The following is a 23,072-nucleotide window of genomic DNA, read 5'->3' as shown; positions in this document are numbered from 1 at the left end:
TCACCAGTACCATATTTGGACGAGACTTCCTCCCTCTCTGAATCTGATACATTACATCTGATTAGTGGTCCAACACACTGTAAGGCCCGTCCCGTGGGCACTGCAGCTTTGGTGACTGTCCCTTCTTTCACTGAGAATTGTATGAGTAGTAGGTGTAGGCAGCCCCACCTAGGGAAGTACTACCGCCAAGGTAACGGGAGACTCAAGGAATAGCCTGGACTCCATTTTCTCTCCTAGGCCTTGGTAGCTGGTTACACATTTTTCTGCCTCAAACATCAGAGGGCATCAGGCTGCCCTCTTTACACAACACACACATCCACATTATATCACATTGCTTAAACCAGCTATCCTCTCTCCATAAAACACCAATCTTGTCATTACATACCATACACATTTCACAACACATCTCTGCTCTCCCCCCCATAAAAGAACCATGGCTGCTGCTATACTGGGAATTAGTGCGGTGGTTTCTCGGGTGACCACCACTGGCAGGGCTGGGTCGTTTGCACAGGGCCCTCCTAGTCGTCATCAAGCGACTGTGCCACCTCCAGTGTTGTGGCGCCCTAAATCTGCTCATCAGTGCAGTAAAATTTTCTTTTGCAATATTAGGGGATTTCATTCCAACATCAATTCTGTTCAAAATTTCCTCCAGTCCCCAGATCTGCTATTATTGACAGAGACACAAGTAAGCTCCACCTCTGATTTAGCTAGATTTAATTTTCCTGGTTTTATCTTGATTCAAAATTTCAGACTCAAAGGAGGCGTATGTTGCCTTGCCAAATCACAAATTGCCCTCGAGGAGATTACTAAATTTAATTGTCCTTATTTCGACTATTCCATGTACAAATTATATTCTTTTGGTAAAATTAAGTATTTCTGTTGTGTTTATTGTTCCCCTAATGCCCCTCCAGAGCCGATTTTATTTGACTCTCTGTCTTCACAACTAAGTGTCCTCAGCATTAATACTGCATCAGAAATTACTATTCTGGGTGATTTTAATGTCCACAATGTTGAATGGCTCACTTAATCAGCCAGAACTGATGACTCTGGTCTCGAATGTGAGCTATTTGCAGACTCATTTAATCCCATCCAGTTAGTCAGTTAACCCACCCATGTACCAGGCAACCCCGATCAAAATCCCTACCTATTGGACTTGTTTCTAACAACCAATTCAGATAATTATAGTGTCAAAGTGAAGTCCCCCCCTCGGATCCTCGGATCATTGTCTGAATCAAGCCACCAGTTTAACACCTACCACACCCTCCTGCTCCGAACAGGTCGTGGTGACTAAATGGCACTACGACAGGGCAGACTGGGAGGGGCTCCATAATTTTTTCATGGATGTTCCTTGGACCTCATTTTTCTCCCAAGATGCAAATTCCACATTGGGCCACATACAGGATTTCATTAAAGTAGGCATGGAAACATTCATCCCACATCATAGTTACAGAATGGTTTGACCTAATTCTCCTAAATGGTTTGACCACAGTTGTGCTAGAGTAACAGAACATAAAATAATAGCCTATAACACTTATGCAAGGACCAAAACCAAAGAAGCCTTTAATTATTATAGAAATATCAGAAACCATGCTAAAACTATCGTCAATCATTCTAAATCAAACTTTCTGCATAGACAGGCTAACAAACTACTAAACAACCCAAATGATAACAAAATATTCTGGTCAACCCTTAATTCATTCAAAACTAACTTCACTAACACCTCTTCCATTCCACCTTTACAGTCCCCCAATGGAAATCTAGTAAGTGACCCACGTGGAAAAGCCAAACTTCTTGTTGACATTTTTTCAAGAAACTCAACCCTAAATACAGAATAATACAATATTTCTGTACTTGATTTTGATTCCCCTCAAATACCTCCTTTCATGATTCACACCAGATACGTACAAGCTGTATTACAGAATCTCTCAGCAGACAAAGCTACTGGTCCAGATGAAATTCCTTCAATAGTACTTAAAGATTGCTCCTCAGTGTTGGCTCCTGTATTGGCAAAATTTTTCCGCATATGCATACGTACCTCAAGTTTTCCAGCCTCTTGGAAAGAAGCAAATATCCATCCTATTCCTAAAAAGGAGGTAACTTCTGATCCATTAAACTATAGACCAATTGCAATAACTTCCATTCTTGGCAAAGATTTTGAGATGCTAATTAACAAACTCATAATCAAGCATCTAGAAATCAATAAATTAATCAATGATCGGCAGTATGTATTTAGACAAGAACGTTCAACTGTAGACATTCTTTGCCTTCTTACCCATCAGATTAACAAAACAATCGACCAACACTGTGAAACACACACAATCGCACTAGTTTTATCAAAAGCATTTGACAGAATATGGCATCTGGCCTTATTGTCTAAGATGTCACACTATGGCCTTGCATCACTGGTTCCTCTAATTTCTTCTTACCTTCATAACAGAAAAACACGGGTCATGGTAGATGATATTTATTCTCAGTTTCATTCCATAAATGCTGGCGTACCTCAGGGATCAGTTTTGGCGCCAACCCTCTTTTTTATTCATATAAATGACCTCCTATCTGTCACAACCCAATACACTCTTATGCTGATGACTCGACCCTTCATAGTTCTTTCACAATTAGTACTTCCTTTACACAATTTGATATAAATTCCCAAATAAACACAGCAATTTCTCTGAACCAGGACCTTTCTAAAATTAATCAATGGGGACAAACAAATCTGGTCTCATTTAATGCTCTGAAAACTAAATACATTAATTTTTCCAACAGAAAGAATCCCTTAGACTCTCATAATTTTAAATGATGTCAATATTCCCATATCCACTACAATTGATATCCTAGGTGTTACTCTAAACCTCAACCTAAGGTGGACAGCTTATTTTAAATCCTTTGCTAAAAATGCTTCCAAAAAATTGGGACTTATGTACAGAGTTCGTGAGTTCTTCACTGACGAGCAGATGGCCACAATACACAAAAATCATGTGCGTTCTCAGATCGAATACTGTTCACCACTGTGGAGTGGATGTGGAGCAGTTGCATTCAGGCAGTTGGACAAAGTTCAAAATAAAGCCATTAGATTAATCAGTATTCCTGCCATTATGCAGGGCCTTCCTCCATTATCAGTACGTAGAGATGTTGCTTCTTTAGCATTATTTTATCGATATTTTTACAGTAAGTGCTCTGGCGAACTGGCTTCAATTTTTCCTCCCCTTCACATTATCTCCCGATATACTCAGGCAACTGGGAGCGCCCATGAATTCACGCCATCTCCCGCGCAATGCAGAACCTCTGCTTATCAAAGTTCATTTATCCCCAGAACTACTACTCTCTGGAATTCGCTTCCTGGGAGTTGTTTCCCACAAATATTTGATCCACTTCAGTTCAAGTCCAGTTGTTATGGGTATTTTATGAAAGGATGATGCCTTTGGGCACATGGACTTATTTATTTTCCCCTTTGTTTTTCCTTCCTCCATTCATTATCTATTAAAAAAAAAAAAAACTTGTTCACCATCCTTGAACCTCACCTCACCTGCCTTGGCATCATATTTGTACTTCATCACCTCTCCTGAAAATTTAAGGGCTCCTTACACTTGATGATGTACCTCAGCCAGCCTTTCCTGAAGATGCTTCATATAGCTGGAGGTGTCTGTAGGCAGCTCTTCACCAGTTGGTTTTCTCAGTAACAAGTCAAAGGGTAAACGTAACTCGTGGCCCAGCATCAGTTTTGCAGGGATGTAGCTGGTAGACTCATGGGATGTAGACCCATATCCCATCAACAATGCAGGTAATTTCTGGTCCCAGTCCGTTTTTCCCTTTACACAGTACTTGGCCAGTTCATGTCCCAGGGTTAAGTTGAATTTCTCCACTATCCCATCTGACTGTGGCCTTATTGGGGTCCTCCTGGTTTTCTAGATCCCCAATAACTTGCACCACTCATGGAACACAGCAGACTCAATGTTTCTACCCTGGTCTGAATGTAGCTCCCGTGGCATCCCAAAATGACAGAAAAACTGGTCAACCAACACCTGAGCAACAGTTGCAGCCTCTTGATCAGGGATAGCATAGGCTTCTGGCTACTTTGTGAAGTATTCCACAGCAACACATATATACCAGTTTCCTCTTTCAGTGAGTGGCAAAGGTCCAGCAATGTCCACCACAACTCTTTCCATCGGTGCACCCACTTGGTACAGCTGGAGAGGGGTGCAATCATGTTTCTTGGGTTCCTTTTTGGCACATCATACATCTCAGGCCCGACACCACTCTTCAATATCCTAACACATGCCAATCCAGCAGAACCACTGTCGGAGCCAACTTAGAGTTTTCTTCACTTCCAGGTGTCCACTAGTAATCTGGTTATGAGACTCATCTAAAATCCCAGACCTCATTTTCTGTGGAGCCACCAGTTGCCAATACTTGGTGAGGCCATCGAGTGTCTCTGACTGAGGCTCCAGTAGTCTGCTGTTCAAATGAAGAAGATCCCACTGACTTCAGTAGGTCTTAGTCGCAGGGGTGAACCTGGAAACTTCTTCCCAAGATGGTCAGACTGTACTCCACTGCAGTCACTCTAGCACTGGTTGTAAATCTGCATCCTCCACCTGCATCCTCTTCAGGTCTTCTTCATCTGACGTTGGACCTGTCACTGCAGCATGGCTGCATTTCTTACTATGATCTTTTTTACTACACTGCTGGCACTCTGGGTCACAAGGCCGACGATTTACCCACCCAGGATGGTGCTGCACCTCATAGTTGTGCTGGTCCAGCTTCCAGAGCCAGCGTGCCAGTTGTCCTTCTGGATTCTTTAGCATCTTCAACCACTTTGATTGCTACATAGTCCATCCTGATGATGAAGTAGGACCCATACAAGTAGGGATGGAAGAAAGTAAGGTTCTTCATCACTGCCAAGAGCTCCTTGTGGATCACACAGTAGTTCCGTTCTGGTGGGCTGAGCTTCTTACTGTAATATGCCACCACATACTCCTTTCATCCTTCTTCTATGACAGGACTCCACCAATACCATGGTCACTAGCATCACAGTCCAGAATGAAAGACTGATGCTGATCTGGGTACAACAATACTGGAGAGCTTGCCAACACATGCTTGAGTTCATCAAAGGCCTTCTGATTCACTGCAGTCCACATAAAATTCTGCCTCATCCCCAACAACTCATGCAGAGGTGCAGCTATCATTGCAAAGTCCTTGATAAAATGCCAATTGTAGGTGCCCAAGCCCAGGAAACTCCGTAGCTCTTTCACAGAAGTTGGAACTGGCCAGTTTTCCTCAGCTGTCACCTTCTCTGGATCAGTATGAACGCTGCCCTCACCTACAATGTGTCCCAGGTACTTCACTTCTTTCTTAAAAGGGTAGCACTTCTTGATGTTAAGCTTGAGGTGTGCTGTTCAGATCTTGTTCAACACCTCTCACAGCATCTCCAATTCCTGGTTGAAAGTCCGTCCAAACACAATTACATAGTCCAGATAGATGAGAGCTGTCTGCCAGTGCAGGCCTTCAAGCACAAGATCCATGAGATGCTCAAAAGTAGCTGGAGCATTGCATAGGCCAAATGGCAACACTTTAAACTGCCACAACTCCCCCCCCCATATGAAAAGGTTGCCTTCTTGTCCTTCTCTGTAACACTGACATAATGATATCCTGCCTTCATGTCTAGGTTGGAGAACCACTTGGCACCTGACAGAGCAACCAGGGTGTCATCTTTTGGCAAGGGGTATGCATCCTTCACTGTCACATCATTCAGGGCTTGATAATCTACACAGAACCTTATTGAGCCATCCTTCTTCCTTACCAGAACCACTGCTGATGCTCGAGGACTGCAGACTATTCTATCACTCCTTGACTTTGGAGATTCTTCATCACCTCCATTTCTTGCCAGTGGGTTGGCACCTTCCTCCGTGCTGGCTCTTCAATCGGGCAGTGATCCCTGGAGTTTATACAATGCTCCACCAGATCAGTGCACCCCAGATCTAGGTCTCCAATGGAGAAGACATAAGCAAACTTCGTCAGCAGCTGCCTCAACTTCAGCACATGTGAGTTATCCAGGCATTGGTAACGCCTTGAAAATAGGTCTTGAAAGCGGTCTGGCTGATACCCAGGTGCTTTGACTGCACTCCTTTTACTGATCTTCCTCTTATCCCACTTAGGGTCCACCGCCTGGCACGGTCCCACAATTTCTTCGTCGTTGATCTGTGGCTTACGGGAGAAACTGGCCACCACAACTGGCACTTCACCTGCACCTGGATCCACCAAAGTTCTACCCATCATCACCCTGGCCTTTTGGCTTGCACTGTTCATCAGGCTCCACTACCCCTAGACAGCTGTCAAAAGAGCCGCGCACCTTACAGTGAAGCAGTAGTCATAACCAAGGGGGTATCACTGTAGAGTGAAGCACGCTCACCTCACCACCAGAACTGGTACGTCTCACTGTCATTACAAGAACCGATTTCCCTCGAACCTTCAACATCATGGAGCAGAAGTCCATCTCACATCCCATGGACATCAGGTAATTCAGACCCAGAAGGCAAGGATCCTCCATGTCAGCCATGTAGACTGGAAGAGTAGCTTCTTGCCTTGCCACTTCAGTCCGGACACCCCTCAGTTCTGTGCAGTGCCCAGTTATGCCACACAGTTGTTTTAATGACTCAGGCAGATACTGATGATGTAACACATCAGGCCTCACAAACGTCTGCTCTGAGGCTAAATCAATCACCAGGGAACTCCTCTTTCTGTCTGTTCTACCATCTACTGGCACACTGTCGATTGCAGTTCTCTTGCATATTCTCGGTGGTGTGGCTACATGGGAAAAGCTGGCTGGTGGTTACCCCTTAACACCAGCTTCCACTAGTTTTCTGCTTCTTTCTGGTCTTCCGCAGCCTTCTCCTTAACCATCTTTTTCTTCCTTGGACACTGAGATCTGAAGTGTCTCCCTTTACCACATGCACAACATGCTCTAGCTACAATTGTAGATTTCCTTGCACTGCCCTGTTCTTACTCCTTCCATTTGTAAGAATCGTTCTTTGTGTCCCAGCTTCCTGCAGAACCAGCTTCTCCTGCTCCCTCTTCCACTTGTAGCAGTCCTCTTTTCTGTGTCCTGGTTTTTCATAGTACCAGCAACTTCTTTATTTTATGCAAGAAAGAAGGAACCGAAGTCCAGGAGTCCACAAAACCACTCCGTCCAAGACAAAAACAACACAAGAGAGAGCCAAAATCACGATCCGCCCATTTCGAGATGCCTGGACATGCTGCATTTGAAAGACTGGAGATCAAAGGAAGTAGGAAATACAAAAGGAGACAGTTCCAGAGCTGACCTATTGCATAAATGAAGGGCTGAGAGTATCGGTTAACTCTTGCATTAGAGGGCTGGACAGAAAAGGGATGAGAATTTGTTGCTAGACGGGTGCTACGTGCCCTTCGTAGAGGTGGAGGAATACATGCAGACAGTTCAGAGGAGCAGTGACCATTGAAGTAGTGATAGAAAAAACATGAAGATGCAACAGTGCGGCAAAGAGACAGAGGTTCAAGGGACCCAGTAAGAGGGAAGAGTTGATGAGACAAAAAGCCTATTGAGAAGAGCTGTATGTGGGGAGCCTCGTCACACATGAGAGTTGTACTCTAAACAGGGGGGAGGAAAAAAACGTGTATAAGATCAACAACTGTGCAGGGGTAAAGAAGGTACGGTGTCAGCATAGCACACCAAATCTCTTGGAAGCAGATTTTACAAGAGATGCAATATGATTTTTCCAAGATAAGTCCCGAGTGAAAGAAACCCCAAGCATGTTCAAGGAAGATGCAGGATTGAGCTGGATATTATTAAACATTAGAGGGTACACCTGTGGAAGATTGTATCGCGTAGATAGCTGTAAAAACTGAGTTTTGATGCATTAAAAACAATAAGATTATTGTTACCCAATTCAGAGATACGAGGCAAGTCAGACATTAGGTGTGCCATAGCCTCATCCCTTGTTTGTTGAAGTATCTGCTGAGTTGGACGTTGCAGGAGCTGGATGGAAAGGTGAAGATTGGAATCATTAGTGTATGAGTGGATAGGGTTAGATGTACAGCTTAGATCATTGATGAATAAAAGGAAGAGAGTCAGTGATAGGACAGAACCCTGAGGAACACCACTGTTGATAGATCTAGAAGAATGATGGGCATCTACAACAGCGGCTATAGAACGACCAGAAAGGAAGCTATAGATGAAGGCACAGATAGAAGGATAGAAACCCTAAGAGGGCATTTTGGAAATTAAAGATTAATGCCAGATTCGATCAAAAGCCTTTGAGATGTCAAGTGCAATGCCAAAGCTTTCGCCAAAGTCCCGAAAGGAGGACGACTAGGAGTCTGAAAGGTAGGTGAGAAGATCGCCAGTGAAGCATCCCTGATGGAACCCATACTCACGGTCAGAAAGAAGGAAAGATGCTGTGAAAAATGTTTAATAGTTCTGGTAAACAAATCGGGGCCCTCTTTCTGGGCACCAAAATGTGAAAAATATTTAATGTATACAAGTTAGTATCCCTGCCGGGGCACCGCTATGTAAGAAATTTCTAGTATTTACTAATAAACAACTCGTAGGTCATTATTCGCCTATAAAGTTGTTCTTAAGTAAATCAAACAAGTCTCATAGGGTTAGGTGAAACGTAACTTAACCTTAACTCACCTGCAATAACTATTTCTCTTCTGTCTCATAGCTAATCCCCCCTTGAATTGGCCAATTCGTAAAGGTTTCTTAGCTAGTGAAGAGGGAGTGATCGATAAACGATGACGATGAAGCTGCTTAGTGTAATTTCTTGAGCAATCAAGTGTCCTTAAGGTGCGTATGTACAACCGTTCTAGCCTGAATACAACTAGGAACAGAGTGTTAACTCCACAAGGTCTGGGAGCAGAGTGAGTGTGTGGCAGGATCTACCTCCCTCATAGAATGGTAGGTTGCCAACTCTTAATTAATTACAGTACTAATTACAGTTAGATTACATCATGATATGTACAGGGAGAATCTAACAAATTAATCTTAGTTTTAATTAACCCGCGGCGTCCCGTCGACATTCTTCCACGTCCTCACATTTTGTCACTGCCAATCCCATCAACGTACTTTAACGCGCTGCAATTGCAAGGTCCATAATTTCCACAATTTTCAAAATTCGCGCGAGATTTTCGATTCACCCACCTACCCAAGCCTCCCCTACCTGCCACCAGGCGGGCAGCATCCTAGACCCCGCATGACCCGTGCGCGCCCTTGTCTCAGTCACTCACCTGTTAGCAGTGACCCAGGTCAGACATGGCGCGTAAAGGTCTCTCAGATGACGAGATACAATCCGCCCTGGATGCCTTCACTGGAGATAGTGATTCTCCACTTGATGACGATGTGGTGGATCGAGATTACGTGCAGCCTGAGGAGGAAATAACAAGCAGTGATGAGGAGGTCCCTTCGCCCTGGAAAAAGTGGTATGTCACGTATTGTAAGGCAAGGGAAGGTCAGCCTGCACCCAAAACACCTGCATGGACCTCTCTCCATCCCCTAGATAGAGAAATTCTGATGAGGACGAGGACGAGGACGGCGGCTTAGGACGTGATGTTGCCTCGTGATTGGGAAAGGAAAAAATCTCACTGCAAGGATCAGAAGGTGGAGCGAGAAGGCAAATAAGGTATGGTCCTAGTGTTTTGTCTGGGGAAGGCGAAGGTGGTGTGGTGGGAATGCGGGGTGAAAGGGAAAGTGGTGTGGCAGGAGTGCGTGGATAAAGGGAAAGTGGTGTGGCGGGAGTGCGGGGTGAAAGGGAAAGTGGTATGAGGGAGGCAGCACGAGCACGTGGTGCACATAGGCATAGGGGAGAGGAGGTGGAGCCGCTCCCCAGCACGTCTTTCGCCCCACAATATTCCCAAACTTCCTCCCCACAGCCCCATGATGTGGGGAAAGGAAGGAAAGGGAAGGGAAAGGGTAAAGGAAAAGGGAGAGGGAAGAGAAGTGCGAGTGATGAAGGGCGCCGCTCTCCACCTCCCCAACCTCCCCCACCACCCTCACCTCCCCACCCTGACGAAGGCGACGATGGGGACGAGGCTGGAGACAGTAGTGTCTCGTGGAGCTGGGAAGATGGGAGTAATTTTACTCCCATCATTCACCCTTTCACTGAGGAGTGGCGGTCTGGTTGCACGGCTCCAGGTGTGCATGCGGGTTCCACTAGGGTGGATTTCTTCCACCTGTTCTTTGGGGAGGCGTTTGTGGGGCGCATAGTGGAGCAGACAAACCTATTTTCACAAACACAGCGACGTGAAACTGAACGGCTGGGTACAATGAGCAGCCATTCCCAGCAATATGACTATCCTGTGACAATTTCTGAGATGTTCTTATTTTTGCCCTGGTTCTCTTGATGGGTGTTGTCAGAAAAAATCAAATACCGGTATACTGGACCACTGACCCAATGACCATCACACCTTTCTTTGGAAAGGTGATGTGTCGTAATAGATTTCAGCAGATTCTCGGCCGCCTCCACTTTTTTGATGCAGAAGATCCAGCTAATGCTAATAACACTGATAAAATGAGGAGAATTAGGCTTGTATTGGATCATTTACGGGAAATGTTCCGCTCCTCATTTTATCCTTACAGAGACCTCTTCATAGACGAGAGTCTTGTGTTGTGGAGAGGCAATATTTCCTTTCGCCAGTACATACCCAGCAAGAGACACCGTTTCGGGTTCAAGATCTTTGTTATGTGTGACTATAAGACTGGTTATGTGCAAGAATAGTTTTGTACATGGGCGAACAGACAAATACATCAGAAGATCGTAGTATAGGACTCTCAGGGGCCGTGGTGAAGACAATGATAGAGGAGTACCTTCATTGTGGTCATGTGTTGTACCTGGACAACTGGTACACTAGCCTTCTTCTCGCTCGGTTCCTCCACTAACACGACACCAGAGTCTGTGGTACAGTAAAGAGAAACCGTCGCCATATGGTCAAGATAGGGAGGAAACTTGACAAGAACGAGGTGGTTTTCTTCCAGGCAAATAACATCCTTGCCACCCTGTGGAACCACAACAGGGACGTTTGCCTCCTATTGACTGTACACAGCCCCCTGATGCACCGCACAGACTCCGTTGATCACCGTAGCGAGAGGAGGCGCAACGTTTGGAAACCCGAGTCTGTACTTGACTATAATCTGAACATGAGGCAAGTGGATCAGTCAGACTCGATGATTTCCAGTGTGGACTGTGCCAGAACCACGATGAAGTGGTACAAAAAGCTCTTTTTCCACTTGCTCGACATCACGGCCCTCAACGCACACTACCTGCACGCCATGACAACGGGCATATCAGAGACATTTGAGGGGTTTGTGAGGGAGCTGTCACGTGAAATAATCGCCAGGCATGCCCAGGACAGGCCCACACACCGCACACGCACCCCCATGGCTGCCCAGACTCCCCTACGCCTCGCAGGACGCCACTACCCTAGCACAATTCCTTCCCAACCAAACCGTCGTAAACCCCAGCGCCGCTGCCATGTATGCAAGCACTCGACAGTCAGACCAGCCACTCAGAGAAAAGACACAAGGTACGAGTGTGCAGAGTGCAATGTTGCGTTGTGCCTTCAGCCCTGTTTCAAAGAGTACCATAACTTCCTACATTACTGAAACTGTGTGGGATGGCAATATGACGCTCAGTGTAATGGTAAGGCCAGTCAGTATGTGCTAAGTCTTATATAAAGTTGAAACGGGTGTAATGTTTGCAGGAAAGTAATGTATAAGTTGAGAAATAATGTAAGTTGAAAGAAGTGATATCAAAACTACACCCACTGTGTAAATCTGCGAAAATATGATGCTCAGTATAACACTTTGGTCAGTAGATATGTGATAGCAAGAATATAAAGTGGAAACGGGTGTAATGTTAGCAGGAAAGTAATGTATAAGTTGAAAAATAGTGTAAGTTGTAACAATTGATGTCACGAGTACACCCACTGTGTAAATCTGTGAAAATATTACGCTCAGTAGAACATTCTGGTCTGTAAGTATGTGATAGGAATGATATAAAGTGGAAAAGGGTGTAATGTTAGTAGGAAAGTAATTTATAAGTTGAATACTAGTGTAAGATGAAACAAATGATATCGCGATAACACTCACTGTGTAAATATGCGATAATATGACGCTCAGTAGAATAGTAAGGTCTCCAGTTATGTGATGGCAATGGTATACAGTGGAAACATGTGTAATGTTAGTGGAGAAGTATTATATAAGTACAAAAATAGGTTGTAAGTTGAAATAATAGTCATAGCGACTTCACCCGCTGTGTTATTATGCGCTATTATTACGCTAAATATTATCGTAAGGCCTGAAACTATCTCAAAACAGTTCTCTAAAGTGGAAAAGTGTATAATGTTATTAGGAAAGTATTATGTAAGTTGAAAAAACAATGCAAGTTGAAACAACAGTCACAGCGAGTTCACTCACTACGTAAATAAGCGCTAACATTACGCTAAATGTTATCGAAAGGCCTGTGAATACGTAAAAACAGTTCAATAAAATGTAAAATGGTATAATGTTATTGGAGATGTATTACGTAAGTAGAAAAAATTATATGTATCATAATTCAGCAATGTTAGCAATTCATCGTGAACAGTTTGGCCGATTTCGCTCGGTTCGCCCCATGGTACAATGCTTATTTCACCTCTATTTTTGTATAAAATCCAATTTACTCTTGTATCACATGTTTTTATGTTTGTAATAAATACATATCTACTTACTTTCATTGGTTTCCCAGACTTATAATACCATAGAAAACGTGAGAGCCTCAGACCACCTACACAGAACATGGTAACAGGTGTAATGAAGGTATACCTGTTTAGGCCACTTATGGACCTCGGTGAACACTTTCTTGGTGATTGACCATTGTTTCTGACCAAAAGCAAAAGTTTTAGCAAAAAAAATTTGGGTCCAAAAATTGTCGGGATTGGGGGGTACCAGTGGTGAAAAAGTGGTTGGGACGGGACAGGTTAAACTAAAGTTAGATCAAATATTCCCATAAACTGTGTAAATATCCTAATTCCACATCTGCTTAATTCAAGAATCTTTCCCTACTCGCCACATCATCTAACGCGCAGACGCAGTTAAGGTCAGTGGAAAATACCACATAATTACATGTATTTACAATGTATAGTTGTCCACGAGGGTTAAACGCAGTAGCATTTAATTGATCAATAACAAGATTTATTAAAGAGAACGTAATTTCTGGGTTATAAAAACCGCTTGAACAATTAACAACGGTCTCAAGTTTTCCTCTGCCTTTAACCAGGGATAACTATGATAAAAGTAGAGAGCGCAACTGCTCTGGGGGGAAATATTTTCCACAGATGCTTTTAAAAATTTTTGTTAAGTATTGACTCGAAAACTTATAAGACACAGGATGTTAAAGCAATTGGACGATAGTTGGAGGGTTGAGAATGGTCACCCTTCTTTGGGACTGGCTGAATGAGAGTAAACTTCCAGCAAGAAGGAAAGATACTAGTTGACAGACAAAGGTGAAAAAGTTTACCTAGTCAAGGTGTAAGCACTGAAGCACAGTTCTTGGGGAAAACAGGAGGGACTCCATCAGGCCCATATGCCTTGTTAGTACTGAGGCCAGTGATGGCAGAAAATACATCAGCTGAAGAAATTTTAATGTCAGCCATGAGGACGTCTGAGGGGGGAGGTGATGGAGAAAGAGCACTGGCATTGTCTGAGGTGGAATTGGAGGAGAAAGTCTGGGCGAAGAGATCTGCTTTATCAGTAGAAGAAATAGCTACAGAGCCATCCAAATAGAAAAGAGGAGGGAAGGATGATGAGGTGAAGTTGTTAGAAAGGTTTTTGGCACGATGCCAGAAGGAGTGGTAAGAATTCGAGTTGGAAAGTTGAGAGCACTTAGTATGGGTGAAATTTATTTTTAGCAGAGTGAAGAACAGACTTAGCATGATTCCGGGCAGAAACATAAACAAGATGTGATTCAGGGGTGGGTTGGCTCTGGTACCTTTTATAGGCCCACTCCTTGTTGCAGACAGCATTAGGACAAACGTGATTAAACCATGGCTTTCTTGCATTAGACAAAGGATATGAGAAAGGAATTTATGCTTCCATGCCCGAGAGAATAACCTCCGTAATGAATAAGACACACTCAGATGGCACCCGGCCATGGAAGCAGTAATCATTCCATGGATAGTCAAAGAAGTACTGCCTGAGGACCTCCCAATCTGCAGCTTCAAAGTGCCACAGTTGATGTTTCTTTGGAGTGTCCACAGGCCATACCGGAGCAATAGGACAGGTTAAGGTAATAATGTTGTGATAGGAAGGGCCCAATGGAGAGAAAAGGTTAACAGTGTAAGCAGAAGGATTAGTTGTAAGGAAGAGGTCAAGTATGTTGGAGATCTCCCCAAGGTGGCCAGGGATACGGGTAGGGTTTTGTACAAGCTGCTCTAGGTCATTAACCCGCCCCATCCCTACCACTTTTCCACCACTGACTCCCCCCAATCCCGACCATTTTTGGAAAAAAATTTTTTTGGCTCAAACCTCTGCTTTTGGTGAGAAACATTGAAAAATCATAGAGAAATTGCTCACCTGAGGTTTAAAACATTCGATACAGGTAGGAGTACCTCCTTACCTTACTGTGTTTTCCGTCATGCTGGCTCCAAAGAAAACGAGTTCTATGGGAGTGTAACCATTCCACACCACTCATAAACGGTATTTATTTATATATTTGATACGAATTTATATGTAGTACGGGAGAATATTGCTTTTCACACAGTAATATAGGCAATATAAGCATTGTTTCACTCATGAAACACATCAACATACCTGTTCGCTTTTGGCGACATTACCTGATCATTATTTCTGACTGTTTCTTCCTCTAATGCTATGTAAAGTTTGTCCTCCACATTGTCATCGATTGGGGAATCACACTTGCCCTGAATTTCGTACCGTGGCATGACATGGCTTTACTGGCCAGGTCACTGGTAACAGGTGAATTGCTGAGACAATGGCGTGCATGGGGGGGGAGGTCATGCTGGGCAAGACATTGTCCCTGCCTGGCATCTTGTAGAGGAAGGTGTCCCATGTATACATACCCAAAATCACTTGCGAAAATTGAAAATTATGCAAATTAGGGACTTTGCAATTGATTCGAGTTTATGTACGTCAACGGGATTGGCAGTGACAAAACGTGTGGACATTAAAGAACGTCGACGGGACGCTGCAGGTTAACCCTATTCGGTGCAACCCTTGGCGATTTCCCACACTTACGACCCTAGTATCGAGAAAAGAATCTTGAGTAATATTATTGGTTTGACGAAGTGAAAGGAACGCATTCGGACACGTCGGCGCCGTTGCAAGGCAAGCGCCGCCAAACATATTGTACCGCACCCGCGCGCACTGAAACACACACACACACACACATACACACGTTTAACTATTATCAAATTTAAAATTAATGTAAATATCAAATGATAAAATATTTTACCATTCACCAACGCTTATCATGTTTGCCATATATCAAAGCCGTAGGCTATATTTTCAGTCTGAGGGCTGCAGTATCAATAAACCGTTTACTGTTGTCTCTCACACACACACCGTCCATAACATGGAAGTTGATAGCTTACACATCTTCCTCATCATCATCACCACCCTTCCTCCCTCACACTCACCACCTCCCATCTTCCTCACCACCACCTTCCCTCCCTCCATCACCCTTACACTCACCACTATATTCCCTTCTACCATACTCTCCGTCTCACTACCACCGCTTTTTTCTCACCACCATCTCTCTCACTCACTCGCCACCGCTAATACTCTCTCTTTCTTCCTCACCTTCATAACTCCTAAACCCACTTTCAGTGGATTTACTACTAGGTAGACTAGTTGATGGAGAGGTAGCTATTAGTCAAGGAAATCTAATAATGTAAGCATGTAAATAATACCTGGTTATACATGCGAGTATTTTTTTTTTATGCAAGAAAGAAGGAACCAAAGGGCAGGACCTGCAAATTGCTCCCTCCAAGAAAAAAACGACAGCAGAGCCAAATTCAAGATCAGTTCATTTCGAGATGCCTGGACACACTGTGTATGAAAGACTGGAGACCGTAGGCAGTAAAAAAAAAACAGAGATGGAGACAATTCCAGAGTTGACCTGTTGCATACATGAATGACTGGAGCAACGGTTAACTCTTGCTTTAAAGAGTTGGACAGAAAAGGGCTGAGTTTGTTGCTAAGACGGGTGCTGCGTGCCTGCTGTGGTGGTGGAGGGATGCAAGCAGACAGTTCAGAGGAGCAGTGACCATTGAAGTGGCGATAGAAAAGAAACTGATGCAACAGTGCCGCAAAGAGACAGAGGTTGAAGGGAGCCAGTAAGAGGAAAGTTAATGAGACGAAAAGTCTCCGACTCCATCCTGTTGAGAAGAACTGTGTGGGAAGCCTCCCCACACGTGACAGCTGTGCTCTAAACAGGAGCGAATAAAACCCGTGTATAAAGTCAACAACTGTGCAGGGCCGTGGGTTAGGGCTTCCTGACTAAAACCTCCCTAAGTGAAGAGTCCAGTCCTGCTGTGGACTAAAAATGGAAAGTTCATAATGATGATGATGAGAATACTACCATATATTTCTTTCTAATGACTGAATATAATATTTAGCTACGCGAGTTTCAGCCACACTCAAAAAGTGTGTAACCTGGATACGGGACGAGGACCCAACTCGCCATGTATCCCACCAACCACTTTCCCCAACCTCCTCCCTTTAGAAAGTAGTTATTTATTTTTCAAATGTCATTACAACTATATAATAATGAATTTATAGAAGTAAAAGATTATTCTTATTAATTTTACACGTGTGGGGTGAGGACTGAGTTGGTGCGTGAGGACTGTGTTGGTGTGTGAGGACTGTGGTGGTGTGTGAGGATTGTGTTGATGAGTGAGGACAGTGGTGGTGTGAGGACTGGTGGTGTGTGAGGACTGTGTTGGTGTGTGACGATTGCGTTGGTGTGTGAGGACTGGGTTGGTGAGTGAGGACTGTGGTGGTGCGTGAGGACTGTAGTGGTGTGTGAGGACTGTGCTCGTGTGTGAGGTCTGTGGTGGTTTGTGAGGATTGTGTTGGTGTGTGAAATATAATCTATTCGTGAGAACAAAACAGACTCGACCTTCTCATGGACCCACTTCACGTATAACTAAGAAGTGAGAAACAGGCAGACCTTTATCATACAAATGGATGGCGAGTGAGAAAGGGCCGGGGAGTACAGGAGGTAGATAAGGCAGAAGGCGGTAGATGTACGGGAGATAAATGCTTGAAAAGGCATACATATTGCATAATAAATGCAAAATTCCACATCAACAGCCTTGTGCCTTACCTACCTCCTATTCTGCCTGCCCCTCTGTTGTATGATAAAGGTCTACCTGCTTCTCACTCCTTACAGCTGAAGGAGGTCCTTGAGAAGGCTGAATCTGTTGTCACCAATATATTATATAGGTATTTCTAAATCTGAGTACTGCAAATTAAAATTGAAGGGCACAGAGAAATATTTAGTTATAACCAATTATTCAAAGGGTACGGTAGCTCTATCTGCTCATGCTACGCCCCAAGGAGTATTCAGAGCAATGCAATAACAAATATTCAATTATGAATAGTTATACCCAAAACATCATCAGTATACAGTATAAATCAGTGGTTAATCAGTGGGGCTGTCAATCCCAAAATACCGACAAATTAGTCAGTAGACTGTCCTTCTGATGTCAGTTTATTAGTAATTTCCCACTGGTCAATCACTAGCCTATCACTGAGACCTTTGTCGGTCAGCCAGTCAGTCTCTCCAGAAGTCAGTCCCTTGATCCTCTGTTAGTAGTCACCACGAGAAAATGCAGCTGCCAGCCAAAGCTCCGTACATGCGGGATCACCATTAAATTCTTACGAGTAGACTGTTAACCATGAAACGTGCCAGTCTTTGGATTACTGAATCGCTTAGAGCAGCCTGTAGCTTCCTGGTTAAACCCTATATCTCTTGTAACCGGAGAACAAGCTGTTCCCTGGGTAATGCACAGGCACAGTGTGGATATGAGGGGTTAGGTCCAGAGCCTTGCCTGGCGCTTTCAAGGGAGACAGCAGTCAATCAGGCCCCAGCTCCTTCTCTACACTGCGAGACCATGCTTCATTTCAGCTGATCCACCCCCTGTTGCATCGACCCCTGGTAAGTTAAAAAGATCCCGGGTGCCAATTAACTAACAGGGCCCTCAGTGACCCACAGCCCGTCACAGGTCGAAAGAGTAGTAACCGTTAACTTGGGGCTACCCATGCCTATGCTCCTATGTATTTTCCGGCGGTATTTGATCCTACGCACTCGAACATCCTTTTTACTCTACACTTACAACTAATATAAGTAAGCCGGAGGATTCTTATGCTGCAAGATCCTCACCTTCCGTATCTCTATTTACATCTATCATATAAGGAAATTTTTAAACAAAAATATAATCCGTATATAACGTAAACTCAGTCATAATCTATATTCACAGACATGCATATTCATTCTTAATTTCCAAAACAAGACTTTCACTGATTGGGCATGTTACTATAGCATTTCATACACTATTTCAATTCTGATCACAGGTGTGCTAGTGACGTACTTGACATTGTTTCGTGGACGATTTTGCTTTGGGGCGATTCTGAGTGTATCCTGGACCATAAAGAGACTCCAGGCATGAATGACACTTGTGCTGCTTGCCTGACCTATTCTCATGTGTTACTTCTGGGACGGCCTCCTCTACATCTCCCTGTCCGAGCATCAGATTCATCGTAGCTATTGTATTCCTGGTCAGACCACAAGCCTGAACTTTTCTTCTTTCAATTTGCAGATTACACAATGCCTTCACTATCTGCCAGCCATAGGAGATTGAAGCAATTTTTCTTGGGTCCTGATTATTATATAACGAATAAATTGTCTGTGAATTTACTCTGGCAGTGTCGACAATGTAGCCAAGGGCATTCACTGTCCATCTTCTAGATTTAGTGTGTACTGTATGAAAACTTATTCTCTGATCCATAATGTCAGTGCCTCCTTTAGTGAAATCATACAATTTAAATATCTATATATATATAATATATTTTTCAAATCATCATCCTTGGTAATGCCTAATATAGGGGAAACTGTGCTCAGAAGTAACACATCTTTCTTACCTTTGCTTTTGGTGGGTGTTACATAGGATTCAGTGTCATTTCCTCCCCGTGTTTCTTCCAGTAAACTTGGTATGACCTATCTTCCCTTTCTGTGACTATCTCTGGTGGTATGCCTTTCCTAGTAGAATCTATAGTACCTAAGGCTGAGATACCTTGTGTTTGAAGCCACTCCAGCAACTCTATACTGGTGTACAATCTATCCAGGCTAATAATCCTACCTCTAAGGTCGACTGAGGCTTGTAACTGACTTACCAGAGCTTCCACTGTTGGGACTGTACCGCGTATGTAGTGTGGTCCTGGCTCTCCAGGTTTACCTGAATATACAGCTGTCCTAAAGGTATATGGATATCTAACAGCATTAATAGATTTATATTGGAGGCCGTAGAGTACGGGTTTGCTCTTATTGTAGTCTGAACCCTATTTGTGTTCTGCACCCATACAACGTTTCATCAGTGGTCAAGAAGTCACCTGGCTCTAACACTGAGCAACAACAATTACTGAACTGTTCAAAAAGCTCCCTGATTGCTGCAAACCGATCGTGTACCCATCTCTGGTGTCTGGTATCAATGTTGATCGTGTACCCATCTCTGGTGTCTGGTATCAATGTTGATCGTGTACCCATCTCTGGTGTCTGGTATCAATGTTGTTAAAAGTTATGTCGGCATGTAAGAAACCAAATCGTTTTACTGACATGACGGCTTCAAATATTGGGTGACCAAACCCTTCCATGAAAAGACGATTATAGCAATATTTATTTTGTCCCAACAAACCTCTTGGATAGAGCAGGCCAAAAAAGCTTTTCAATTCTATGGCATCAGTCATCTTGACGTGTGTTGGTATTTCAGCACTGTCAGTATTAGAAATTTCGGTAATTATGCCTTGTGTTAGCATGGGTTACAATACCATCAATCATATTAGATGTTATAAACAACTCCCATGCCATTATTTCTGTATTAGCTGACCTTGCCTCTCCTAACAAAACATCCTTCACTAGGCAATACCTTCTCAACAGGCCTACCTTCTGTATGATTGGTCCATATTATTGACTTACCGATATCTAATTTTCTCTGGGGTTTCTCTAAAATGCAGGTATATTCCCTGAGCTCGTGTGGCAGGACAAATTCGTCATAATTATGTTTGTTCAAGCACTGGTCCAAAGAACTGATTAATCTATTTTTCACCAGTGGCTTTCTGTTTCTGAGTGGTACCCACTCTTCTTCATTTTGTCAACATTCTGATCATCATCTACATCGTCGCCCTCAGCTACTCTATCCAAGGCAAGGTCATCATCATCATCATCGCCAACTACCTCTTCCAAGTAATCTTCGACTGGGTCGTCAACATAGTCGAAAATAAAAGCAATGACTACGTCCGTCGGCACATCCACCCCGTCCCCTAATTAATGCCTAACTAACCGTCGTCCAGCACGCCTACACGAGAGCCGCGAGGTTTGTGTGTGTGTGTGTGTGTGTGTGTGTGTGTGTGCACATTACAATGCACGTGTGTGTATCTGTGTGCACAATACAATGCACATGTGTGTATCTGTGTGTATGTGTACGAACAACCATTTCATTGGGTATGAGGAGTCATAGAGAAAAAACAATGAATAATACATAGATAATAAAATTAGTGAATGAAATAACTATTTCACTGGGTATGAGGAGTCATAAAGTATGAACAATGAATAATACATAGAAAATAAAGTAGTTTGAATGAAAATAGGAAACGTATCGTACGTCTGGAAGCTGTGTTGATGCCCGTTAGGCTTGCGTAGGCTAAGGTCCCAGATATTTCACTCATCTTCCAGCGTTTTCTTTTTGTTTAGCGCTCTCCACGGGGAAAAATCGTTAATTTTAGAGAAAACGCTCGTTTCAACCCAGTTTTTTCGCTCAGAATCACTATTTTGTTGTGTTTCCAGTAATTTAACAAGAAAACAATCGTGAGACCATGCATTGCTTACAAACTAGAGTTTATTGGCAAAAATTAGTTAGGGCGTATCAAAAATGATACGGGGTGCACCGAATAGGGTTAAGGATAGAAAGATGATGGATTGTTCACCAGGTGGATCAGTGAAAGGAGAGGAAAGCCAAAGGTGGTGGTGAACAGTGAAATCTCCTAGAATGGATATTTCAGAGAAAGGAGAAATGGATAAAATGTGTTCAATCGTAGAAGTAAGATAGTTGAAGAATTTTTGATGGTCAGTAGAATTAGGGGATGAATAAACAGTGCAGATATATTTAGTCAGAGAATGACAAGAAAGACGTCACCAGAGAGTAGAGAATTCAGAAGAATCAAGTTCAGGAACACGAGTGCAAGATAAATAGTTGCATACATATACACAACATCCACTTTTGGCTTTGAACTGAGTATAGAGAAAGTAGGAGGAAACAGAAAAGGGTTTGCTGTCAGTTACCTCGGACAGCTGAGTCTCAGTCAAGAAGAGAAGGTGAGGTTTAGAGGAAGAGATGTGGTGTTTGACAGAGAGATAGTTAGAGGAAAGGCCGCGAATGTTGCAGAAATGAGGAAGTGAGTCAGACAGTGGTTCCAGGCATCTCTCCGAGTCATCACTGGGAGAGGGGCGGATGGTGGGGGAATTTATGGTTCCCCTCCCTGGGGACCCTGAGGCCTTATTTTTTAAAGCCTTATTACTGTTTTTAATTTTGAAAAGGAAATGTAGTATGTATTGTGCATGTAGTTTGGTGTTGACAGTTGGCGAGACTTGTACTGGAGAGCATGCTGACCTACTCTCTGTGTTAATGAAGCACTGGAAAAGTTTAGCAAAAGGGGACGGTCAGGAACCAGTCCCGAGGGCTGATGAAATGGGAGCTTCAGCTCTCCCTATCATCAGCCTTCCATCCACCTCGGGAGTACTGCTCTGCTCGACTGGTGCTGCAGTCTTGCCCCTTTCTTGCCTTGAATCCTGCACTACAACCTGCCTGAAAAGTGGACATACTGGACCTGGCTAGTGCATCTTGCATACTTCTGGGCTGTGACTGCTTCATTTACACTTTCAACTCTGCACTATCAAGAGCATTGAAGAACTGGTCCCTCAGTAGAATAGCCAGCAGGTTAGGTGTTGCGCCAGGGTATGCCTTGTATGCCATGCTCGCCAGGTCATAAGCAAGCTGCTATAGCGATTTGCCTTGAGCCCTTACACAGGTCTGGAATCTTGCCCTGTAAACCTCAGTCTGGTACATGGTTCCATATCTGCACTCCAGTACTTCTGCTAGGGACTGATAACTGTTACTCTTCATCACTGACATCTGGTCCAGAAGGAGCCACCTGCACTGCCCTCTGCCTATCATCCCAACCATACTGATCCACAAGTAGCTCAAACTGTGCACGGTAAGCTTCCCAATATACTCTACCATCTAATTCCTGAGGTTTCTTTGTAATAGTACCTCCATTATAGCCATGCACTTCACTGGTTTGGGGCCTAAAAACTGGGGCATCATAATTAAGTCTAGGACTTAAATCTCCTACATTCTGATTATTCAACCCTGTAATGCTACCATTAGATGCTTGGAATCCGACAAGATTCACCATCCACTGTCCATTCTTTTCATGCTCCCTGTACACTAACCTGTGGCCCAGCAGTGCAATATTTCTCTACAACCTCTGTGTTCTCACTCGTTATCTTTACATGGTCGACTACATGCTTCAGCTGGTTATCTACATGCTGTCTGCACTCCATCACTATTCCCTTACTAATCTTCAGCTGGTTGTCAACATGCTGTCTGCACTCCATCACTATTTCCTCACTAATCTTCAGTCAGCTGGTCATCTACATGCTTCACCTAGTCGTCTAGATGCTGTCTGACCTCCATCATGTTATTGCTTACCTCACACTTCTGCTGCTGTAGCTCATCGTGTACTTCCACCTTCAACTGCTGCTGCTCTTTCT

The 23,072-nt window shown here is 43.7% G+C and overlaps 1 protein-coding gene across 1 annotated transcript in view; it reads right to left on the bottom strand.

The window, feature by feature from the left end:
* The window catches only part of LOC145392210 (ketimine reductase mu-crystallin-like), a 134,025-nt gene that overhangs the window by 43,812 nt on the left and 67,141 nt on the right, over positions 1-23,072 (bottom strand). Inside the window, exons 5-6 of the mRNA XM_080266665.1 lie at positions 13,440-13,451; positions 7,413-7,417 (exon numbers count right to left, since the gene is read on the bottom strand). Coding sequence (XP_080122791.1) covers positions 7,413-7,417; positions 13,440-13,451 — 17 coding nt within the window. The remainder of the gene's footprint in view (positions 1-7,412; positions 7,418-13,439; positions 13,452-23,072) is intronic.

The sequence above is a fragment of the Coenobita brevimanus genome, chromosome 2, assembly GCF_032717465.1.
Source record: "Coenobita brevimanus isolate Jiangsu-jjx chromosome 2, ASM3271746v2, whole genome shotgun sequence".
Lineage (NCBI taxonomy): Eukaryota > Metazoa > Arthropoda > Malacostraca > Decapoda > Coenobitidae > Coenobita > Coenobita brevimanus.
The sequence above is the reverse complement of the archived record's forward strand: the minus strand, read 5'-3'. Positions and strand labels throughout refer to the sequence as shown.